Genomic DNA, 22,844 nt, shown 5'->3' with positions numbered 1-22,844 from the left:
TTTTTTTAGCTGATCTTTCTCATAGCACTGTTTCCTGAAGCAATTCCATCTCTTGAGGTCATCCTAAGGGTGCAGATCCTCCTGCTATCACTCCTCCAGTGGCCTCCCTGGCCTGGTGGGCCTGCATCTGAAAACTGTTAGGGAGAGCAAGAAGCAGGGATAGCTTTGTCCCTGTGCCAAGCTGTGCTTTTCTCATCATTGCCAGCATCTCCAGCTGTGCTTTGGAGCTTGCATACTTGCATCGTGCTGCTGAAGACAGAGGCTTTGGAGGCTTGACCTCGTAAGTCAGGCTCCAGAATTTAATTCTGAGAGACTTTATATGGTATCTCAGGGATTTCGAAGCACCTGACAAGATGGCATTCATGCCCTGATTGATTGAAGGCTTTCCCATTGGAAGCTGAGTTCATAGTTTCTCAGGGAGGCTAGGAGGTGGAATCGCCTCTTACAAGTGCCTGCCTCCATGTGGAGTGCCAGACAGTGGCAGGATTGCCTTGAAGGGCTATAGTTTACGTTGATCCTTTGCCATAGAGAGAGACCAGTGGTGGAGATGGATCATTTCATTTTACACAGATGCTTGGCTGGCTGTGTTTAATGCTCGTTTTTGTTCCTGACTGACCCTCGTCTCACTTGTGTTCTCCTTTGTTCTCTGAATCAAGCGAGTCCAAAACAAAGACTGAAAAACAAGGATTGCAGCGGGGAGGAAAACTGAGAGCCTGGGTCTGGTTCTAATGGGAGAAATCAATCGCCCTTTGTACCTTCAAGATAAATAGAAGAAGGGGATAAGAGTTCATGGGTACTACATGGTGGAAGTTTGTAAGTTCACACGTGTTATCTGCTCTGAGGAAAAGCAAATATTTGATCAATCAGACTGAATGGAAACTTTGAGAGGGAGGAAAACTTGTGTGCAGGCTTGAATTCATGCCGTCATCATTCAGTCGTGATCAGCAATGTTTCTTTGGCTTGAACTGATGTAAGAAGGGTCTAGTCAACAGGATGTGCAATCTGTGTTACACAAAAGAGGTTCAGCATCAACAAAGAAAACAATCCCTTGCTTTTCCCAAAGGAGAAGCCCAGAGATTCTAATTTCACAGTGGTCTTCTGATGTAGGTGGTCACAAGAGTGTAGGTTTGTTGGCAGGAGAAGGGTGGAAGATAGGGAAGTTCATAGGGTTAACTTTTGCTTCCTGCTGCACTCCCATGGGCTGGGAAATGCTCATGGTTAGTCTCAAGGACAGCTTGGAGGAGGAGAGGCATTTTGAAAGGTGCACAAAACTGCAGAACAAGTGAGTTTTAGCCCAGCCTAACCGTTTAAGTTTACTAATTGTACAGACATCTCAATTGGCTCAAAGCAGAGCTTCATCTTTCCGAGCATCTTTCCTCACAAGTGGCCCATGTAGGTTATGGAAGGGAAGAATGCAGAATGGTGGAACGTCCATGAACTGCTCACCCAGCATCTGCCAGTCCAGACTGGGAACCAATGGCTCCCAAAGGCTGTGTCTGCATAGTTAGGTTGGTTTGCTCTCTTGTCTATTCTGAGATGGCTGCCAGATACACTCAAGTGTATTCCTCTTTTACTTTACAGAATTTTGCATACAGGAAATTCTTTCAGCAGTCCCCATGTGTAAGGCTAAATATATTTAGACATTAATAACACTGAGATGAATTTGTTGTCCATTTATTTTCTCCAGAAGTTACTGGTATGAAACGCATAGTTGTTTTATTACAGATCTTAAAGGCCAGATTGCTCATGGCTTTGAATCCAGGTATTTCCAGGCAGAACTGAGTTGTTCCTTGCTCTTCCAACAACATACCAGCAGAGATTCAGCTCATGAAACACATGCGAATATAAACCTCGGTAGAATAAAACCAACTCCTCACTTCTTTGTGTGATTACCTGCCTTCCTTCAGCCTCCAGTGAAAAGCACACTATCACCAAATTCTGTCACAAACGGTGACTGGGACTTTTTGTCCCAATGAGCTTGACGTACCAGATATCTGCACAGAAGTAGTCACAGGCTGGTTTCCTTCTTCAGTATTTGCAATGAGCTTGTTTTCAAGGAAGATCTTCCGCTGGATGTGAGCTGCCTTCTTGTTGAAGCAGAGCCAGATTGGACTTCTCAGCCTAAGGTTTGAGCAAAATAAGGCTATTTGTCCTTTAGTTTTTATCTTAGTCCAGGCATTAGGCTGCTGTGCAGTATTTCACAGTGCTCACTGCAGGACACAAGGAGTTAGGCTGTTACTCTGATTAAAACCTAACCAGGAGAAACACACACAAAAAAACATGAATTCTGCTATACCTGAACTCCTGGATAGGTCTGATGGCAGGAGGTACTGTGCTGTGCAGCCCTTCAGTGTTCATCCAGCCTGGTTTCAAATTATTTTCAGTAAGTACAAACATGTGCAGTGCATTTCATGACTCTTTATTGCAGTATTTGAGTTACTTTTTTTTTCCTTTAATACACTTTCCCCTTCTTTCCCTTCTCTGCCATTCTGAGAATCAGGCCCTTTTTGTCATGGCAGTGCTTTTTGGGACTTTCTCTGCTTTACTGAAGTCTGCTGTTGGCCCACTCTTGCAGAGTGGCTTCATTCACTCTGTTACAAGCAGAAGCAAGTTTTCTTACAAAAGAATAGCAGGGATTCAGCCTGAAAGGTGCTTTGCTTCTTTGAGTGCACATCCCTTTGCAATTACAAGAGCAGAATGCAAAATCTTCCCTTTGGCAGCATCTCCAGCTCTTGCAGTTCTTGTGTTATATTGTGCTTGAGTTAAAACTGAGGAGGTGAAGAAAATCTAATAAAACGTTTGCTATCGCACTTGTAAATTCAAAGCCTGAAAATATTCCCCTACCCTCTGACAGGCTGAGATGAAAGGAACCCAAATGTTGCCAATAGTTAAGACACTTGTCTTGCTTCTCCAAGCTTGCTCTGTGAGTACTGGTCGTGCTGTGCAGTTGGCAGATGGTGTTCAGTAAAACAGCAGGTCCTGTTGTGCATCCTTCAGGTGCACAGACCTATTGTTAGGCTAACTATCAGCCTTGGGGTGAGGGTGAGCCATCCTGAAAACTGAACCATGTCGTGTGAGTGACAGAAGTGACAGTGATGTCTAGAGATGCAGCAGTGCCCGCATGTGGCTGTGCTTGTGCAGAGGCTGTTGTGGGGATGTGTTCTTTTTTGTTTTATTCAAATAAACACTGTGGTCCTGTTCTTTGATGGGCTGAAGGACATGGGAGCCTCTTTTTCCCAGACACTTTTTCTGGGAATCTGCATTCTCTCTCTAAAACGCAGAATAAACAAACTAGAAATTTTGGGTTTTTAAAATCAAAATAAATAACTATTGTTCGGCCTTCCCCTCCGTGGCCTCCTTCTCTTCCCACTAGCTCCCAGGCAGCCTTCCCTCAACCCGAGCATCCCCAGGGACCTCCTCCATCCCTATCACACCATCTGTCCTGAGGTATCATAGAATGATGGAATGGCCTGGGTTGAAAAAGACCACAATGCTCATCTAGTTCCGACCCCCTGCTGTGTGCAGGGTCACCAACCACCAGACCAGGCTGCCCAGAGCCACATTCAGCCTGACCTTGAATGCCTGCAGGGATGGGGCATCCACAACCTCCTTGGGCAACCTGGTCCAGTGCCTCACCACCCTCTGTGTGAAAAATATTGCATCCCATAATATCCCATCCCACCACCTTGGATTGCTGGCTGCTCCCTCTTCTACGTGTCTGGGGCTCCAAAAACCAAAATTATCTGCATTGAAGAAACCAGAAGGTAATTTGTAGAGCTGATGCTTTGAGTTGGTCCATTTTTGAATATTTCCACTGTTTCAGTCTCGGAGAGAGTGAGGTGTCCCTAAACTGGCCTTAAGATGCTGTGAGGATAATGGGTTTTAGCTGTTAACGTGCTGCAGGGCTCCAAGCAGACTCTCCAGGGGATGCTGGGGAAGAATGGTCATTCAAATCCTGAGTTATGCACTTACACAGCATCCCACGAGCTCACCCTGTGAAAGCTTTCTCCTCCCAGCATGCTGCATTTTTATGCTATTTTTATGGTCTCAACTTTCTCAGGTCCAGGGCAAGATTTGTATTCCTGAACTGTTGTGACCAGTGTCAAAAATGGGAGGGGTGGAAAATGAAGGGGAAAAGCTTCTTTGCAAAAAAAGGAAAAACAATCTTAAACCACGACACTGAGCCCTACCTGCTGGGAGAGGAGGAAAAAGGAGCAGCAGGCTCTTCTGGTTTCTAGGTAATGCTAGTGTTGCATTCCAGAGCATTACAACCTGTTTGTAGATGCAATGATAGATACCGAAGACATCAATCAGGCACTGGTGGTTGATTTAACCTGCTGGTAAACCTAAGGCACATGATGGCAGCTGGAACAATTTGCTGCAAGCACGTGCCAATGCTGAGTTGAATTACAACTGCTAATTAGCTTCATTCCCTGAGCTGTGAGATAGGTGGAGATGGGGCATTCTCACCGAGCTCCTTTTATCCCAAATTAAATAGCTGCTGGAGCGTGCCTCAACCCATGGCCTGTGACAGCAAAGGATGCTGTGCGTGATGAAACAGAGCTGGGAAATAAGTGGTTTCCTTTAATTACTGGGAGCATGAGGGTTGTACAGAGCAGGATAGGTTAGTGAATGAGAGCTGCACTAGTTCTATCAAAAAAATTATAAAAATGAGACCGTTGACCCCCAACAAGATGCAAATCAACATAAATTTATTTTTTGTGTCACGTCTTAAAATAAAAAAATACATAAAGATCCAGAGATGAAGAATCCGTAGGCAGACTTGGAGAGCAGTGATAGGAAAGCGTTGCTTAATGTGTAACCAAAATAATCTCTGATGCATTTTAAGCCCATTGCAACTCTGACTGTCTACCGTGACGGCTGAGAAAGGATTAATCCATTCTTTTTTGTCCTGTGTGTAAGCTGAAGGTCAGAACCATCCATCTTCTAGACTAAACAACCTTCATTCTTTTGCTCTTTCCTCATAAATTATGTCTTCTAGGCTTTCTTAATGTTCCCTTTTGGACTTTCTCCAGTTAATTCACATCTCTGAGAGCTCTGCACCCAGGACCAGTCACTACGTTCCAGCAACAGCCTTCCCAGCTTTGTGATTGTTGAATGGCAGTCTGTGTTTGTGAATCTGCCTGGCAAAATGGAGGGTCTGTGGTTGCCCTTGTTGTTATGGGAGCCCTTGTTGCTCTCCCTGAAAGGAGGTTGTGGCGAGGTGGGGGTTGGCCTCTTTTCACAGGTAATAGTGATAGGACTGGAGGTAATGGCTTTAAGTTGCACCACAGGAGGTTCAGGTTAAATATTTGGAAAAATTTATTCTCCAGAAGAGTGGTTAGGTGCTGGAATGGGCTGCCCAGGGAGATAGCGGAGTCACCATCCCTGGAAGCCTCAGAGAAACATGTAGATGTGGTCCTGAGGAACATGGTTTAGTGGGTAATACTGGTGGAAGGTAGATGGCTGGACTGGATGATTTTAGAGGTCTTTTCCAACCTTCATCATTCTGTGATTCTATCCTTTTATTATTAACACAATTTCTGTTTAATTGCACTCAATGTGGATCATCTTTTGAAATCCAGATCTGTTTTATTTCTGATCCCAGGGGCACGGCCAAAAAAAACTGGCATTGTTTCGTCCTGGTCTTCAGTGGCATTTTCTTTCTTCCTTCCTCCTCCCAATCCCACTAGTCCACCAAGCTTTGTGTCTGCATTAAAATCTACATATTTTTTGTTTGATCTTTCAGATGATGGACTCCTGCTAAGAGCCTGGCTTCAGCAAGACCAGCAACACAAGGGACTGAAACTTTACAGGAGCTCTAGGGACATAAGTTAGAGCACTTGGGGTTTTGTATTCCACCAGAACCATTTTCCTTGTCCCAGCACTGGGCTCTTCTTGCCACAGCATCCTCCTGGTGTGGACAAAGCCCAGATGTCATTTAGGTCAGGCAAAGTGCAGATAGGCTGTATTTTCTTTATGCTGGACATCTTTACCTGGTAGCTACGTGAATTCCCCGAAGAGCAAATAGAGGAGAGCATTGGGAATGGCTGGAATCAAAGTGGGATGACCACACGGCGTGCTGAGCTGAATGCTTTGCATAGCTGCACTGTCAGCACGCAGTGAGCCAGAGGGCAGGGAACCAGCTGCAAGCATGGCTTCTCTCTTAGTTCTTATTTACCTTCCCATTTGTTATCTTGGACATAAAGAGGTCTGTAAGCCAGGGATTTGGGCAGTTAACCTCAAATAAACCCTAAAAGACCTATTTCAGTAAAGTGTAACAGCGGCTGTTGAATTTAATGGAGCTGGGCTTGCTCTCACCAAGGGTGATTTGGACTCTGAAAGCTTGTTGTTTCCTGGAAGCTGCTGGCGTTTGTTGGTCGTCTCTCTTGCTTTGTGTGCAACTTTGATTTCACGTTGGCTTTATGCATGTCTCCTCTGCAAAACTGCGTATGTGTGAGAGACAGGAGCCTGCAGTGGAGGGATGCACTGCTGTAAAGGCAGGCGTTTGTTTCTGCTGTGAAATATCCTTTCTATACTCAGACAGACAGCAAATATTTGACAAGGAGCAAGAAAATCAGGTATGCAGCTTGACAAAGCGGTGTCGTGACTCACCAGCACATCATTTCATAGCTTCACCCAGCCCCAAACACTGTTCAGGATCAAAGCATCTAGCAACCAGCCAGGTTTGTTTCCTTAAGCAAAACCAAATCATCCTTCATAAGGTCAGCAAGCTCCCAAAGGGTCAATTACAGGAATATAGCTGCAGATGGGTAGCTGTGGCATGAAATGAAACCGCTCAGTGAGTGAGGTGAAGGAGCTCTTCGTTCTCCCTTTTACAGGTTGGTGATTCACTGATGCGTAAAGGAAATTTAGCAATTGGAGGTCCTGGTCTCGACTCATGGCATGCAGGTTGGCATAGATACCTTCCAGCTCTGCTTGCTGACTTCTCAAGGTGCAGGCTAGAAAATAAACCCTATCATGAATGGTTGAAAAAGAGTCAGGAATTTAAATCCAGGCTTTCACCAAACAAAAGTTGTCCAACTGTGTCTGTTCTTTTGCTTTATGTAATGGCTAGGAATTGAGAGATCATGGAAATAAAACATTGTACTGAGGGCTCCTCATCTGGAGGGAGACCACTCTGATCTCCATCTGGACACCACTCTCTGAGTACAATCTCACAACCAGTTCCTCATCCATTGAACAATCCACCCATCAAATCCATATCTTTCCAATTTGGGGAGAAGGATGTTATGGGAATCCAGATAAATGAATCAGTGGTCTTCCTTTGTCCATTGATGCAGTTACATAACACATCACAGAGGCCACTAGGGTGGTCAGGCAGAGCTTGTCCTTGGTGAAGCCATGCTGGTTATACCATATCATCTCCTTCTCTTCCACTGCTTTAGGAGGATCTGCTCCACGATCTTCCTTGGCACTGAGGTGAGGCTGACAGATCAGTAGTTCCCTATCTACCCTTCTAAAAATGAATGCAACGTTGCCTCTTTTCACTTTTCAAATATTAATCCCGCTCCATTCTCGATGATATGTTATGCTCAGTCCCAAACCCCAGAAACCTCAGCAGTGCCTGAGGATGAGGTGCGTGCAATGGCTGTCTTTCTTCCCCCCATCCCATCTATTTTGAGCCTCTGCTGCCCCGCAGGGAGGAGCTCTGGGTGCCTGTGCCCTCGGTTCAGACAGAGCATGTGGGGTGGTGGTTTCTCCCTGCTGAGGCGGGCAGGATGTTTATGTGCTGCTCATCTCAAGGTACCCGCAGTCTGAAAGCCTCTTACTCAGTTCTGCCTGGTAATTGGGATGTCTCATTGGCATGCCCAATATCAGCGGATCCAGCTGAAGCCTGATGTTCCCAAACAAACCCTGCCTTCAAAGCCCAGCTTGCAACATCCTCTTGGAGGTTTCTTGCTTGACGTCATCCTGCTCAAAGCTGCTTTCAAACAGTCCCTTGTTAGCCCGGGAACAGGGTACACTGCCTTCACCCTCCACCAGCATACAGGAGCCAAACAGCAAAGGGATTTATGAGACACGGTCAGGAAAACACTGAGTAATGGGAGAAGCGGCCTCGAGGAGCCAGGCAGCTGTTTATCTCGTCCCCTGCCTCCCTAGGGAGGCAGCTGAACCGTGTCACATCACTGCTCAGAGCACTGCCCAGCCCCATTCATAAAATCCCACACCATCTTTGTGTTTGCAGAGGGAGCCCTGGTATTGGGGAGCAGCAAAGCCCTAATTCACCTGACTGTGATAAAGAGGCAGGGCTGCGTAGTTATCTCTTGGTGTGTGTTTTATTTAATGCCCTCACCCACAGGCTGGTGGGGCATCCCTGTCCTGGAGAGCAGCACGCTCACAATGGGGATAGGAAGCCTGCTAGCCACCTGGCTGCCTTGCTAACGGGATTACCCCTCGCAGGCAGCCGCCTCTTTATGGCTGCAGTCTGGTTTTCCAACATAATTCTTCCTTTCCCCTGTCTCAGACTCTCTGTTGAGTCTGGCCCCTCGCTCTCTGTAATTGAAACATAAGCATTGCTGTGCATCAGACAGGCAAGGGCTTTCTTTCTGTGTTGGTTGTTTTTTTTCTTTTTTCTTTTTTTTTTTTCTGTTCTTCCCTAATTTCTTTCATGGAAACCCATGGGAATATGGCTGTAACTTTAAATACCTTCCAGCACCACCAACTGAAATGAGGTTGGGGAATGGAGAGAATTAAAACATGTTTCAAAGAAACACGCGGGAGGAATACAAATAGGGAGAGATCGCCTGAATTCAATCTTTTATAGGGTCTTTCAAGGAGAATAAAATAATCTCGGGAGAGGAGTGTGCCTGTAAGGGTAGCAGCTGTGTGCTTTCTCCTTCCCAGAGACCTACGTGGAGGTGTAGTTCTCAGTTTCCTTCAGCTCCTCCATCCAACAGTGTTGTCTAAAACTCCTTCTTGATCTCACCAAAGAGGAAAGGAGTCCAATGGGATGCGATCCTGGAAAGTCCACTGCATGAGGGGTTGGGCATTCCTGCACCCTGCTGCTGCACGGAGCTGAGGATGCTGGGTCTGCCCAGGGGCTGCATCCCAGGTGCTGAACCATCATCCTTTATGGCTCAGAAAGGAATCTGAGTGCAAAACAGCACTGGGCATGCTGAAAGGAAGAGATAAACTGCTGCAGCCAGGTGTGTTTACAGCTCAGTCACAGCCAGCTGTGCTGACCTCTGCTTTACCCACAGCTCGCTGTTGCCTGTGTGTAAAATCCCCTTCCTAGGGAAGGTTGTAAGGCAACTGGGTGTGATATGTCATGGATGGGGTGACGGATGGGATGATGGAGGGGCATTGGAGGGATGCAGTGGTGGAGGCAGTGGGGATGGTGAAGGTGGAGGATATGTGGTGGGGATGGAGAGGACTTGGACGATTGGATGGTTAGAACTTGATGATCCTTCCAACCCAAGCCATTCTATGATTCTGTGTCGCTGTGTCTGCAGGAGATGATCCTGTGGGGCTGGTTTTCCTAGCTGCAGCTTAGCAAGGGAAAAAATAGTGAAGGATTTAAAGAGAAATTAATGTTACAAAGTGGTATTTGTGGGTATAGAAGTAGAAACTACCCTGAGCGGCAAAATCCTGCTGGTTGGCTGTCTGTCTGTCTGTCTGTTTGTCTGCAGGATTTGTGCTGTCTTACAAGCAAGGGGCTGGACGTGTGCTGCTGGTCCTATTGCCCTGCAGCCTTTTATATTGGGTTTTGTGGTGTCACTGCTGCATGAGGAGTGGCAAATAGTGGGAGGGTGCTGCATTTGTGACCATATTTGATCTTTAATGTGTGTCCAGGCTGGATGATGCTCACGGGAGATCCAGTGGCTGGAGCAGAGGGGGCATGAGTTCTTGCTTTCTCCTGGTTTGCAATGTCACAGGTATGTAGGCGTGCTTGTTTCATCAGTGATACCCTGGTGGGACCAGGCTGCACTCTGTGCATCTGGCATGTTTGTCAGGAAGCCACCCAGCATGGAAATGGTGGTGAGCTGATCCCATGCAACTTCAGCCAACTGAGCAAGGGGCAGAACTCTGTATTTGTTGGGCTTCCTGCAATGCTCATTGCTCCCAGTGTGTTTGTACATCCCTTGGGAAGCTCCATCCCTTCTGGAAAGCAGAACTGGGGCATAAGCCAGTGCACTGCTCTGATACCAACTGTGTGATTACCCAAACTTGGTCATTTCCAAGGAGGTAAAAAGGAAAAGTGAAAATATTTTCTATGCAATTGGGCAAGTAAAAGCCAAATAACGCCAACAAATTGAGTCTGATTAGCTCAGGACTGGTGGCTGTGTTACCTGTTGAGCAGATCCACCAGTTCACAAAAGATGATAGAAGCACGAGGCTGCCTTTGACTAGGACGGATATACCCAGGCAAACCAGCTTGCCTGCACACATCTTGTGCAGGGCTGAGAGCTGTGGGATCTCCCTTAAACACAGCCTCATGGGTTAAAAGGTGCCCTTCTCTTCTGTTTTGAATGTTTTCAATGGATAAATAATCAGAACATGACTAGCTGCCACGCAGCACGCTTTGTCGGTAGGGCTCACAACAAAGGGTTAAAGCCCTAAACAAAGCTAAACTTACCGATTCTGTCTGGTAAAGTGATTTATCAGAACTGAAACTATCTGCAGGAATAGGCATTGCCCCCAGATTAAAAAGAAAATGTTTTGGCACTGCTGTGATCTAAATCTGAAGTTTTAGTTTCTGAGTAGAAACAATGCTTTATCCGGCTTGTACCAAAAAGCTGGAGAGCATTACAAAAATAGTCAAAATTGAAGGAAAACATCTTGAAATTATTATAGCAGAGTGTTTTGGATAATAGGCTTGTGGACGGTTTTGATATACAAAGTTTTGCTTGAAGACAGATGCAGGAATATCAAGATCTCTTTGCCATCAGCCCCTGGAGGTCCCACCTCCCCATCCCAAACCTGGATGGGCAGATGGAGATGGGCAACTCTGGGAATGGAAACCGAGTTTCCAAACCCCTGGCCGTCTCCCCATCACCAAATAATGCTGTTTCCTTCCATCCCTTTCATTCACATTCCCATACAAATTGTTCACAGCATTCTCAAAAGGGCAGATACTGCTTTACAGAAGGACGTTGGCCAACATAACCTCCTCAGGTCCCTCCAACCTGTGATCCCTACGGGATGAGGAATACTTTGGGCTTTGTTTTCTTCCCGCAGGCACACAGAGATCTTCTCTCCACTCAAGGAAATCTCTTCAGGAGCTGTGGCTGTTATTTCTGAGACTTTGATGCAGAAGAGCCATGGATGGGCAATTGGCAGAAGGTTTGTTTTTGACTTGGGAAGCGTCTGGGCTTGCCCTGTGTTTATGTCTCTGCAGTCTGACTCAAGCCCTGCTAAGCCAACAGGAAGAAACCCAAACTCAACAGATATAAAGCTGCCACTCTCAAAGGGATGATCCTTTGGTAGCATATCCTTTCCCAAATGTTTCTTCTTTCTGATCTGCTGGTGAGAACTCGCATCAAGCAGCTTTTCTTTTAATGTTGATAATTCAGGCATACACAAACACATCTCATCCTGCAGGCAATGCCCAGCTAACAAGCTCTGCAGCACCACCACGGCATATTTTGGCACCAGTGCTGTACCATTGCACACAGCCTTCTCCACCTGCCAAAATGCCTTTCCTTGGGCTGTGCCTTTTTGCCTCTGTTTTTTGCCTTGCTTTGATATGGCTGCCTTTATCTGTTTATTTTATGGCAGCTGGGATCCTACCGTGTCAGCCTCCGTGATGTCTCCCTCCACTCATCCAAATAAGATAAAATAGTCACCTGAATGTATCACCACTTTGAGAAGATGACTTTTCTCCTTAAAGGATGAGGATAAAGCTTATAGGGAGAGGTAGTACTTTTCTTGAGTCAACTGTTAATAAAACCAGAAAGCTGTTGGCCATGCAAGGCTTTGCCTGGGGCATTAAGCAGAGCCCAGGGGTTGGGTTTTTCCATGGATTCCCTGTGCAAAGGCACTACCAATACAACCATGACATTTGCAGTCTGTAGGACAAGGAAATGCTTTCAGTAAGCATTAACTTGCATAACAAGGACTCCCCATGCAAAAGTGGTTGCTTGTCTTCAAAGGAATACTACTGGAGAGCTGTTTTGTGGCAAGTCAATCAACGTTACTGATCCTCATTAGATTAGAAAAATGCAGGTTTTCCCTCCAGGAAAGATTTGTAAGTGCTGGTATTTCTAACGTTAGAAATGATTGAAACGGAGTGGTTTGAAATGGCGATTTTTCCTACAGCTGGAATTTAGTAGATGACGGTTTTCTCTCCCATGTCCATTCCCATTACTTATCAGAGCTCACGGCGTGATTTACACCACTCCCATCTCCTTTGCCCGCTGCTGCTCAGCCTTTACCAAACACCTGCACTGCCACCTTCTGCCTGAATTGCAGCTCACAGCCCAATTTCCAGCTTTCTTCTCAGCCTGCCGAACTCATGATGCGTGTCCCAGGAAAGTTCAGAGTGCAAAGAAGAAACATCGTGCACAGTCACAATGGTCCATCCATTGAGTTTGTTTATAGCTGCTCTCTCTTAGGGCTGGTGACTGTGCTATATGCAATTCCTAGCTGTGGTGTAGAGGATGGGAACCCTACGGTGCTGCTATTTTAGCATTGTGAGCCACAGAGCTAAAATACTTTGCTCAGCCACTGTGAAGCCAACATTGGCCAACAATTAGCCACAAGCATTTGCCCGGGCTTGTTTGATGGCCTGATAGATGCAGGCAGTGTCTGAAATAAGCAAAGGAAGGATTCAGAGCTTATGCTTGATTATTTGCTATCACTTCCAAGAAGCCGCCCTGATTTGTCCCCGTTGGCTGTTTGTTTCTTGTTATCATATGAACTGGTTGGTTCTCAGAGAGCTGGGAGACCAGAGAGGATGTGCACGCATGAAAAGGCTGGCAATGTTTCACTGCCTTCTGAAGATAATTCCTCACAGCATGACTAAGGGAACAGTGGCCTCTGGTGCTCACCGAGCAGCCTTACAGCTGCACTCCCATCTGGGTGCTCACTGGTGTCAATGGGCATGGGCAGGAGGACCTGGTGGCTTTGCTCCATCTTTCTCGATGGAGAGGGATTTGCTGCTTAACAACGTGTCCTGGACCACTTTGTGAAGCAGCTTGTCCACCACAAAGCCTCTGTTAAGACCTAAATTAAAGCCTAAATATGCCCTTAAACACTTCAGGCAGGCCTATGTTGCGATCAATACATTATTAGAACCACGAGCCTTCGGCCTGGTCACTCCTCCCTGCCCCACAGAAGTGATTTAGGAACCCATCAGGCAGCTTTGCATAAAGTGAAGTGTAAGGTGATGATATCCCAAGGGCTGGCTTTTGTGGGGCCATGTGTGCTTTGGCACTGTGTCCCTGGGACTGCCGGATCTCCCTGTTCTGCAACAGCTTGTTCAAACCAAACCCTCGAGCACATGAGTTGCCTCACACTAAGGTTTATTTATTTTCTCTAAAAGCATGGCAGCCTTTCCAAAGTGCAGCTGAACTGCAGCTAAAAAAAAAAAAAGTCAATGGAAAATGTGTACCAAACTCCAAATCCCGTTGAAATTCAATTCAGTCCCCATCACCTTGTATGAAGGCTTTGATCTTAGGCTGGAAAATGACCTTTCACGTGCAAGTCAACCAGCAAGCTGTGTAAGGGTATGGAGAACAGGTTGCAGAAGTCCATGATCTGGAAATAGCTCAGCCTTTTGCTATCAGCAGCTGAGATAAATGTAGTTGCGCCAGTGGGGTCACAGAGTGTAAGAAGCCTTAGTTTTGTGCTAGGTTTTGTTTATTAAATTCAGGTTTCATTGATGTCCAGAGCTGACAAAAAATATTTCCCAGGAAGACAGACAAACAGAAACATTTCATAAATATATATGTATGTATCAAACTCTGTAGATATAAACAAATAAAAGCTCTATTTTGCTCTTTTGGGAGGTCCTTTGTAACCAGCATTTTCAACTGATCCATTAGCAGCAAATGTGTTAACCAGTGATGAACTTCCACTTGTTGTCAAATGAGCAAATCCAGTGTTTTAAAATTATTGCTCGCTATCAGACACATACACACACACAAAAAAAGAAAGATACAAAGGGTGTTCATTAAAAATCTTCATTAGCAGCACTGACCATATATACACGGACCACCAACTTTGTGGTGCTTTTTATTATTGCAGTTAAGACTTGGACGTTTGGAAATGGAGGAAGATGTTGGTGTGATCAATCCGAGGGCATTACAGGTAGAATATTTCTCAGCAGGTCCAACCATGGAGCCTTGCTAAAATGCACCTTTGTTCACAGTGCTGGGCTGAGCATCCCTTGACATGAGTTCCTCTAGATGCCCATCACTGGGGACCCAGCACCCAACAGAGCCAGGATGCTGATGTCAGTCCTGTCCTGAGCTGCTGGGCCAACTCCCTGCGGACAAAGAACGGGACTGTTGCACAGAGAAATGTCATGAGGTTGCAGGTGAGCGAGGTATTTTTCCTTCCTGGCTGAGGAAGGCGAAGGTCCCATGGGAGGTGACAAGGTGGACGTCCTCGCAGTGCTGCCATTAGGGACATCGTTTGCAGCTAGTGGTGCAGGGCTCCCTGTGCCTATTTGCATACCCTACACAGCATACCCTACACTGTGATGGACTGAATTCCCATGCCTTCCTTGCGGGGCATCGCCAGCCCACTCCTGGGCAGGGAAACAGGGAACAGCACTACTCATGCTGCAGCCCCTTGGCACAGGAGCCTGGTCCCAAGGGAAGGTAAGCCCACTGTCCCCATGCTCCTCAGGGCGTCATGGCAGGGGTGTGCTTCTCATCCACTCTTTCCATGCTGGCTCTTTTTGGGTAGACCACACTGGCCAGCTTGAAGAACTCATCCGCAGCATCCAGAGCGATCAGCCGGTCCTGCCAAAGCAATGGGATTGTACAATCACTGCCACCACATCTTTGAGCATCCTCTGGTGCAGGTCACCTTCCTGCTCCCGGAGTTTGAGCTCACTTGGAGAGCCAGAGCAAGAAGGAGGGATGCACACTAGGAGCTACTCACCACCACAAAGAGGTAACGCTCAGACAGCTCCCAGCTGGTTGGGAAGATGTTTGTCTCTTCAGAGAGCTTTAGCAGGATGTCCCGGGCTTTGCTCATGTTCTGAGAGTCGCTGACAATGCTGAGTTTGGTCACTGACAAGAGGGAGTCTGCTTCCTTCTGGAAACCTGGGGAGAAGATGTGTTAGATAGAGGAGCCAAACGTGCAGAGAGCAGTGGGTGTCCCTTTGCAGCAATAAATGCACGTGTGAGTGCTGATATAGTAGTTACCATCTCTTATAGCAAGGGTGCCAAGGGAAAGAAAGGAGGAGGAAAATGAATTAGTGTGGTGATCATGAGATCTTTAAATGTAATTGTCACCACTGACTCTGCACTTATCACTAGGGAGCTGGCAGTGATGCACAAGCTGAATGAATGAATGAATGAATTCCCAGCGTTCCTCCCATCCAGGTGCCAGAACAGCAGGTAGGGCAGGAGTGGCTGAGTTCCCCACTTCTTTTGCTCCCAGTGACAATGCCCTGGAGCAGCTCCAAGCCCTCCTCTCATTAGCCACCAGCAACCTGGAGTAGGAGGGCTGCTGTTGAGCAATTTCATTTGCTGAAAGAACATTTCAAATTCACTTTGGAGCAAATAGAGTGGGCAATTTGGCTCCAATCAGATGGTAGGAGCAGGGGAGGAAAACTAGATGTGTCCGTCTTCACATCTGGGAGGAATATTGATTTCTCCATGCTTATCTTGTTTATAAAAACACAGGGTGAAGTATTCTTGCAGAAGGAAACTCCAGATGGAAGACTGTGTGCCCAAGTTGCTGTGGGTTTGAAGGGCTCTCCTGGACCCTCACTACCGGCCCTCCTGCTGCTGGTGGCTCCTGGACTTCTTCTCATTCAGCACTGTAGACAAACCATCATTTTGTCCTTCATCTTACCTAAATCCTCCAAAATGTGCTTCCACCTGCTTCTCACTTCTTTCCGTGTTTGCCGTAAGGTATAAATATCATAGTTGAGCTTTTGCCATTCCTGCAAAGCAAAGGGGTATCATAGTTATTTGCATATGAGGAGGCCTCTACTGCTTTTCTGGGAATTTCAACATCTAGAAATGGAGCCAGAGCTCATAATTACAGTCCGTGGACTATGGCAACGCCTTATTTGCATAGCCTTATGGTTAAACTGATATTGCACCTTTTCTAATAGGTGATCATAGCCTATAGAAGGATAAAAGTTGCTGCTGTACAAAGGTCACACACACAGTATCTTCTCCAAACTGATCTGGCATCTAACTGGAGCATGTATGTCTTCAAAAGTACTTGAGAACAATAAAACTAGACTATTTTAGAGGTTGGGGTAGCATTTTCTAAATCATAGACTCACCAAGGTTGGAAAAGACCTCCAAGATCATCCAGTCCAACCGTCCACCTACCACCAGTATTCCCCCACTAGACCACTTCCCTCAGTACATAGCAAGGAAGAGGGGTGCACGTGGATGCTAGATGGCCAAACTGGAACCATTTGAAATAATCACTATCCTTAGTGACTGCCAGGTCATGGAATTAATGCTTTCACATAATATAGCTCAAGTCCACAGACTTGACCTCAGCCTCTGTATCTGCATAATGAGACACTGCATGAAGGGGAAGGGCTTGAGGTTATTATTACAGTTATACCAGTGCCATTAGAGATGCCTGTTTGTAGAAAAAGACATTTCTGCGCTGCAACACAACCAGGAGTATTTCTACTATATCAATTTAACACACGTTCACGCCAAAAAAGGATGCATCGACAGAAGCGTCCGCACAGCGGGTTGTAGCATCACTCGGATTATTTCCTCTCACTAACAGCCTCGATTAATCCCATTGCTGAGCAGCAGGCGACACAGATGTACTCCTGCAGAACGAATGGGTGCTCATCTGTGCCTCCCCACTGCGCTCCTGCTCCCTGGGCTCCTGATGCTGATGAATACCCATAAGACTGCCAGCAAAAGGAGGCTGAACATGATTTCAGCCCTTGGCTAAGGAAATGGAGGAGGCAGGAGCAGGAAGGCATGTGCTGGGTGGGAGAGGCCTGGTCCTGCCCTCCCTGAAAGTCACTAATCCGAGTGGCCAGCACGCAGGGAAGCTGCTCCTGCTGCTCTCTGGATTAAGAGCAGTGTGATTTCCCATCTATTTTTGTTTTGAGGGAATCTAGGTTACGGCTTTCTCATCTATCCTGCTTACTGAGTTGTTGCTCCACAGAGGCAAATCCAATCCCAGGGAACCTCTAACTAACATTGTGCTGTCCAGGAAGAATTTGGGGAGTGTGTGAAGGAGCAGCCTCAGTGCATAAAATGATGTTTTACAGGGGTGGACAAGCAGTGTGGGAGCAGCACGTTGCCCATCTCTTGTTTTTTGTCACCTCACTGTGCTGCGGGGGTTTATTTTACACCACAACAGGTTTGATGATGCTGCAGAGTAGGAGCCATCCAGCAAGAAAAGAAACTTCTTTGCAATCATCTTTGCAATGTTGACCCAAGTGTTGATGAGCTTGGATGGCAGCTTTGATCTCAAGGGTAATGTTAATGTTACCAGCACCTTACCAATATAAAGGAGGAAAACGTATTCTTTTCATTGATTCCTTGGTGCCCGTAAGTTTACACTATTGGCACCACTGTCAGAAAGGCCCATGATTCAGAAAATAGAAGCAGAAATGGGTTAGCTTAGGGAAAAAATGAGATGCTGGTTTGATGGCCATGGTAGTGCCACATGGAGACGTGGGGTGAGAGATCTTTGTGTCCTTCCAGCATCCTAAATCCCCCTGATGAAGGTGAGGAAGGATGCAGTGAGCACACAGACATGCAGGGAGGCAGCTCTCCTTTTGCTCCTATTTTAACTGAGATTTACAAAAAAGGTGCTATGTTTGCATCGTGTTTGCTGTTGACCATTCCCTGCCCTGTGGCACTGGCCCGCTCCCAGGGCCAGCAGCAGCTCCCAAAGCAGATTATTCCCTTGGCACTGTTCTTCAATTAGACTTTTCTCCCTCCTTCATTAGGGGCAGCGGGCAACGCAAGCTGGCCTAGTTTTCCAATGCTCACTGGAGGACAGAGAGATTTGGGGCCGAGGGAGGAATGTTGGCTCTCCAGGCCAAATTCCTCTACTGCCACCCAGAAAGGGCACAGCTGGAGGCTGCAGCAGCTTGCGTGCCCTCAGCAATTCTCTTTGCACAAATAACGGGGCCTGGTGGGACACAGGAGAGCTGGGAGCACCCCAGAGCAGCATGAGTGCCTCCAATTCCCCAGCTGTAACAGCAATGGGGCTGAGCATGAATGAAGCGGTCCTAATCAGGCTGCTGAAATCTGTGCACAGAGCAGTTTGGAGAAAGAAATCAGGGCTGCAAAAAAGTGCTTATGTAACAGGGATGATTTTTTTTTCCCTTCTGTGCCAGTTCCTCGATAATCACCATACGACCCATTAGGGGAGCACTTAATGCTGCGCTGGAGCTGCAGTACTTAGGATGCAGAGGGCATCCCAATCACAGAAACCCCCAAATAGGAAAATACCGTCCCAACCTGAGAAATAAATGGAACTGGTGATCTCAGAGCACATCCTGATCTCCTCACCTCGGAGTCCTTGTCCAGCTGGCTCCGGCCCACAATCATGTTGTACAGCACCCGGTCGTCGTCTGCCTCTGTGTGGGTCACGTCGTGTGGAGTGCTCCAAAGGTTCTGCTCCTCATCCCTTGCCAGTGTGGCCCCAAAGGAAGCATACGGGTTGTTGTTGCTGCAGAGAGGGGACATGAGGATGTGTTAACACCCAGTGTCGCCTTAGCCTTCCCAAAAGTTCCCTTCTGCCAGCTGAAATCTGGCGTGGCCATGGGACAAAGCACACGGTACTGCTGGGGATGGGTAAGCCTGGAAATGGGGTGGCTCAGGACAATCTTAGCCATGTGATGGACCCAAACTGCTGGCCCCATCCATCTGGCATGGGAGGGAGCAGATGGAGCAAGCCCCTCCCCAGTGCTGCCCCATGATGGGATGGAAATTGAAATGCAGGAAACTGAATCTAAGAAAGAAGTGTGCTACAGAAAGGGTGGTTGAACGTTGTCGTGGTTTACTCAGAGAGGTTGTGGGATCTCCAACCATGGCTCAAAATCCAATGGGACCTGTCCTGGTCTGATTTGGGCAGGGGCTCATCAGATGGGAACACCTGGATGGGAACACTTAGAGGCCTTAAGGAAAGCCTGGGTTTGTCCTCTCAGTATCTAAAGAGGGGCTTCAGCATCTAAAGGGGGGCTATAAGAAAGAAGGGCACAGACTCTTTAGCAGGGCCTGCTGTGATAGAACAAGGGGAAATGGTTTCAAAGTAAAGGAGGGGAGTTTTAGGTTGGATATAAGGAAGAAGTTTTTTACAATACGGGTGGTGAGGAACTGGTACAGGTTGCCCAGAGAGGTGGTGGATGCCCCATCCTGGAGACACCCAAGATCAGGCTGGATGGGGCTCTGGGCACTTGATGGAGCTGTAGGTGTCCCTGTTCACTGCAGGGGAGTTGGACTAGATGGCCTCTAAGGGTCCTTCCAACTCAAATGATTCTATGATTCTATGAACGGGGAGCAGGCAAAGCATCACTTCCTGAGCATTATCCCCTCCCGTGGTGGTGAGGAGCTCTTCTGTGCCCTGTGCTTATGGCTGGGTGCTGCGAGTAGGAAGTGCAAAGCTTTTATGGGGTTGTTTCCTCCTGCATGGAGAACTTCTGGCAGAGTACATCCATCAGGCCCCCATGTTTCTGACCAAGATGGTGAAGAAAAACACCACAAACAGGAAAAAATGTTACACCTCACACAGTGGTACCAGCAGCTGTCCTGTAACATTTCACCGAACCACAGATTTGTAGGGGTTGGAAGGGACCTCTAGAGATCGAGTCCAACCCCACTTCCTGCTCACTTTGCACTAGAACAACCCCTGCTGATTCCATTTGCTATCCAAACCCCATTCCTTCCTCTAGGAATCCGTCCATCCAATCTTGGTCACGCTGCAGTGATTTATCCCCAATGTCATGGCATTACAAAAGGTGCTAAGGGGAGCTCCAGCATGCGGATAAACCCCTAAAAGTGGCTCCCTAATTAGACTTCCAGCAAACCAAAAACCTGAGTGACAGGTAACAAGGGGAAGATAATCTCTGCCAATCTCTCATTAAAGCTAAGGGAACAGGCAGGTTGCAGGGTGCAGATGGGACTGCTCAGCCCTCCGAACACATCTCCAGTTGTCCTGAGCAAGCAGGGAACTCCTGGGGCACCAGAGACCCCCATACTAAGGGGTTCTCTGTGGGGTTCTCACCCTGCACAGCCTACGGGGCGTTGTTCCATGTGAGCTCATCACCATCCTCCTGCTTCCTCCCACCTACTGACCCACCCTGCTCACTGTAAGATCTTTTGGCAGTAACACTAACACACCCTGGCTTTGCGAGGCCACTCCCTTGTGTCTTGCAAGGTGATTCCCAAGGAAGAGGCCCCAGCTGTGCTTGGGAGCCAGCAAACCCCAGCAAACATGGGGAGTGACTGCGGGAAGTGTGTCAGCCCAGAGCTGACAGCAGGGCTGAGCATCACTAAAATGAGGGAATATGGGGAAAAAGCAGCACAGGAAGGGCCACCTTCCCATCTTGTGTCACTTGCAGCAGTTTCCATGAGACCAGAGGGATCTTGGACCAGCTTCAATTTGCTCTTTATCCAGAAGCATCAACACTTCATCAACAGACTTCTGCTCTGGGCTGCTTTTAGCCCAGTTTAATACATCCCAAAACTCAGAGCCCAAATTCTCAGTTTATTTGCATCGTTCCATTTAAACAAGGCTGCTGCAAGACCCCCACTATGCAATATAAAACCACAAAAGCTTCCCATTCGGGGACAAGCCAGCAATTAGGTCATCAGATTAACTATGCTGCCACACTTGCACAACAGCAGGTGCCTCTGCATTCCTGCTTATGGCATTAATTGGATCGGTGCACAGAGGCATGTTGCTAAAGAAAGGTGCACGGCAACACCTGCACCTCTCTGCCTGTGTGCAGTGCTCTCAGGAGGTTAATGCGAATTTCCTGGCCCTCCAGCCCCATGCTCAGGATTATCTGGTTATTATTTAGGGAGCTGCTTTTAACAGCACCAAATCAGGGTGCTTCAATCCCTGCTGCTGGTCCCCGCTAACTAAATAGGTCACCACATGTGTCTCAGAAATGTTGCAGTGCTGTGGGAGGGTTTGGGTACTGCTGCAGACCCCCTCCCACGCAGGCTGCCTTAGAGATCTGTCATCTTTCAACCTCATGCTGCATTTGGATAAAGGCTCAATGTGGTGCCCTGTACTGCAGACCTCCAGTTCCCCTCCCTGGGCATCACCAGCAGCCCCAGTGGGACCCCATCCACTGCTCCTTGCTCCAGCCTCCCCGATGAAAGCCCCGAACCCTTGCAGTGGAAAGACAAAAGCTGGGTGGTTTCTACGGTGAAAGACATGTTTTGCTCTCCAAAACTTCATTTGGTTATCAGAAAATTGAGAGCAGCGCTCTGGCATGCGTTGTGCCATGGGGAGTGAAACCCAAACAAGGCAGAAAGCAAGCTGGGAGAAAATCCCTCTGGGACCTCGGAATCTCCGAGCAGCGGCAGCGGAATGACAGCTGGGAAAAAGGGCAAAGCGTAAGGTGGGAGAGGGATGCGGGCAAAGCGGGGCCACGCTTGGAGCATCGCTCCAGTGCGAGCAGATCAGGGAGGGGATGGAGATGGGATCACCCGGAGCTGGGACGGGATGGGGGCACTCACCTGAGCAGCGGCTCCTTCTCAGGGGCTGCTGCCTCCCCGCCGCAGCAGCCGCAGCAGCCGCCAAGCGAGCGCAGCCAGGCCCCCAGCCCCATGGGCGCAGCAGCGCTGAGCTCTGCCCGTCCCCGTGCCCCTCCCTGGCTCCCCCCTGGATCCCCCGTGCCTTCAGCTGCCACAGGGCATCACGCTCGCCCTCCGGGGCCCTGCACAGTGCGAGCACGCAGGGCACGGGCAGAGGAAGGCAGGGCATGCTCATATTTCTCCCCCTCTTCTTCGTTCCGGGGCGACGCTGATTCATTACCATCCCCTTCCGGGGAATTATGGCCACTCAGATGCTCGAGAGCGCTGGGGAGCGAAGCTGTGCGTCTGCACAGCACAGCAGCAGAGCCGTATCCCTATGGGACGTGCTTGGGTTAGGGACCCGTGCCCAGCCCTGGGGGGCCCCCATGGTTATTTCCCATGGGGATCGGGGCCAGAGGGGATTATCCAGTGTCTGATTTCCAGCACGGGGAGCTTGTTGTGCTCAGGGACCGATGTCTTTGTGCTGCTCACTGTGCACATCTCCAGCATCCCACCCAGCCTCAGCACTCCTGAGGTGATTTCCCCCATCCCATACAATTATGAGCGCTCAGAAATCAGCAGCAGGCAACGGCCCTCCCCTTGGATCTGCTAGGCTGCTGCCTTGTTTACACGTTGGCAGCATTCTGGGGGATCACGAGCAGCACACAGCCCAGGATGCAAGCAGCTCCCACCAGCTCACCTGTGGTCTTCTCCCTTCCCTGCCTGGAGCCTTCATTCCACACACCGCTGCAGCAAATAGTCATTCAGCTCCCTGTGGGTTCAGAAGGAGCCTTGCAGAAGCCCTGAGCATTTTCACATCCCTTTATTCCTTGCTGCGATGATAAACGTTGTTACCTTTCCATTGGAGCACTGGCACAGCTGCCCAGGGAGTGCTGGGGTCACCATCCCTGCAGGTGTTCCCTAACTGTGAGGATGTGGCACTGAGGG

The 22,844-nt window shown here is 48.1% G+C and overlaps 1 protein-coding gene and 1 long non-coding RNA gene across 2 annotated transcripts in view; one reads left to right on the top strand and one right to left on the bottom strand.

Annotated features, from left to right (window-relative positions):
* LOC104911615 overlaps positions 1-13,909 on the top strand; it is a 15,972-nt gene extending 2,063 nt beyond the window's left edge. The window contains exons 2-3 of the long non-coding RNA XR_004160250.1: positions 9,817-9,899; positions 11,203-13,909. This is a non-coding gene — a long non-coding RNA (uncharacterized LOC104911615). The remainder of the gene's footprint in view (positions 1-9,816; positions 9,900-11,202) is intronic.
* A 226-nt stretch (positions 13,910-14,135) lies between these two features.
* MREG (melanoregulin) lies at positions 14,136-22,202 on the bottom strand. Its single transcript, XM_003207384.4, has 5 exons — positions 21,840-22,202; positions 18,660-18,819; positions 15,997-16,087; positions 15,076-15,239; positions 14,136-14,933 (listed from the first exon to the last, which is right to left on the bottom strand). Exons 1-5 carry the CDS (start codon positions 21,929-21,931, stop codon positions 14,814-14,816), a joined length of 627 nt encoding a protein of 208 aa, XP_003207432.1. The 5' UTR covers positions 21,932-22,202; the 3' UTR covers positions 14,136-14,813.
* Positions 22,203-22,844: the final 642 nt, after the last annotated feature.

The sequence above is a fragment of the Meleagris gallopavo genome, chromosome 7 (assembly GCF_000146605.3).
Source record: "Meleagris gallopavo isolate NT-WF06-2002-E0010 breed Aviagen turkey brand Nicholas breeding stock chromosome 7, Turkey_5.1, whole genome shotgun sequence".
Lineage (NCBI taxonomy): Eukaryota > Metazoa > Chordata > Aves > Galliformes > Phasianidae > Meleagris > Meleagris gallopavo.
Note: the sequence above shows the minus strand (reverse complement) of the source record. Positions and strands in the feature narration are given on the sequence as shown.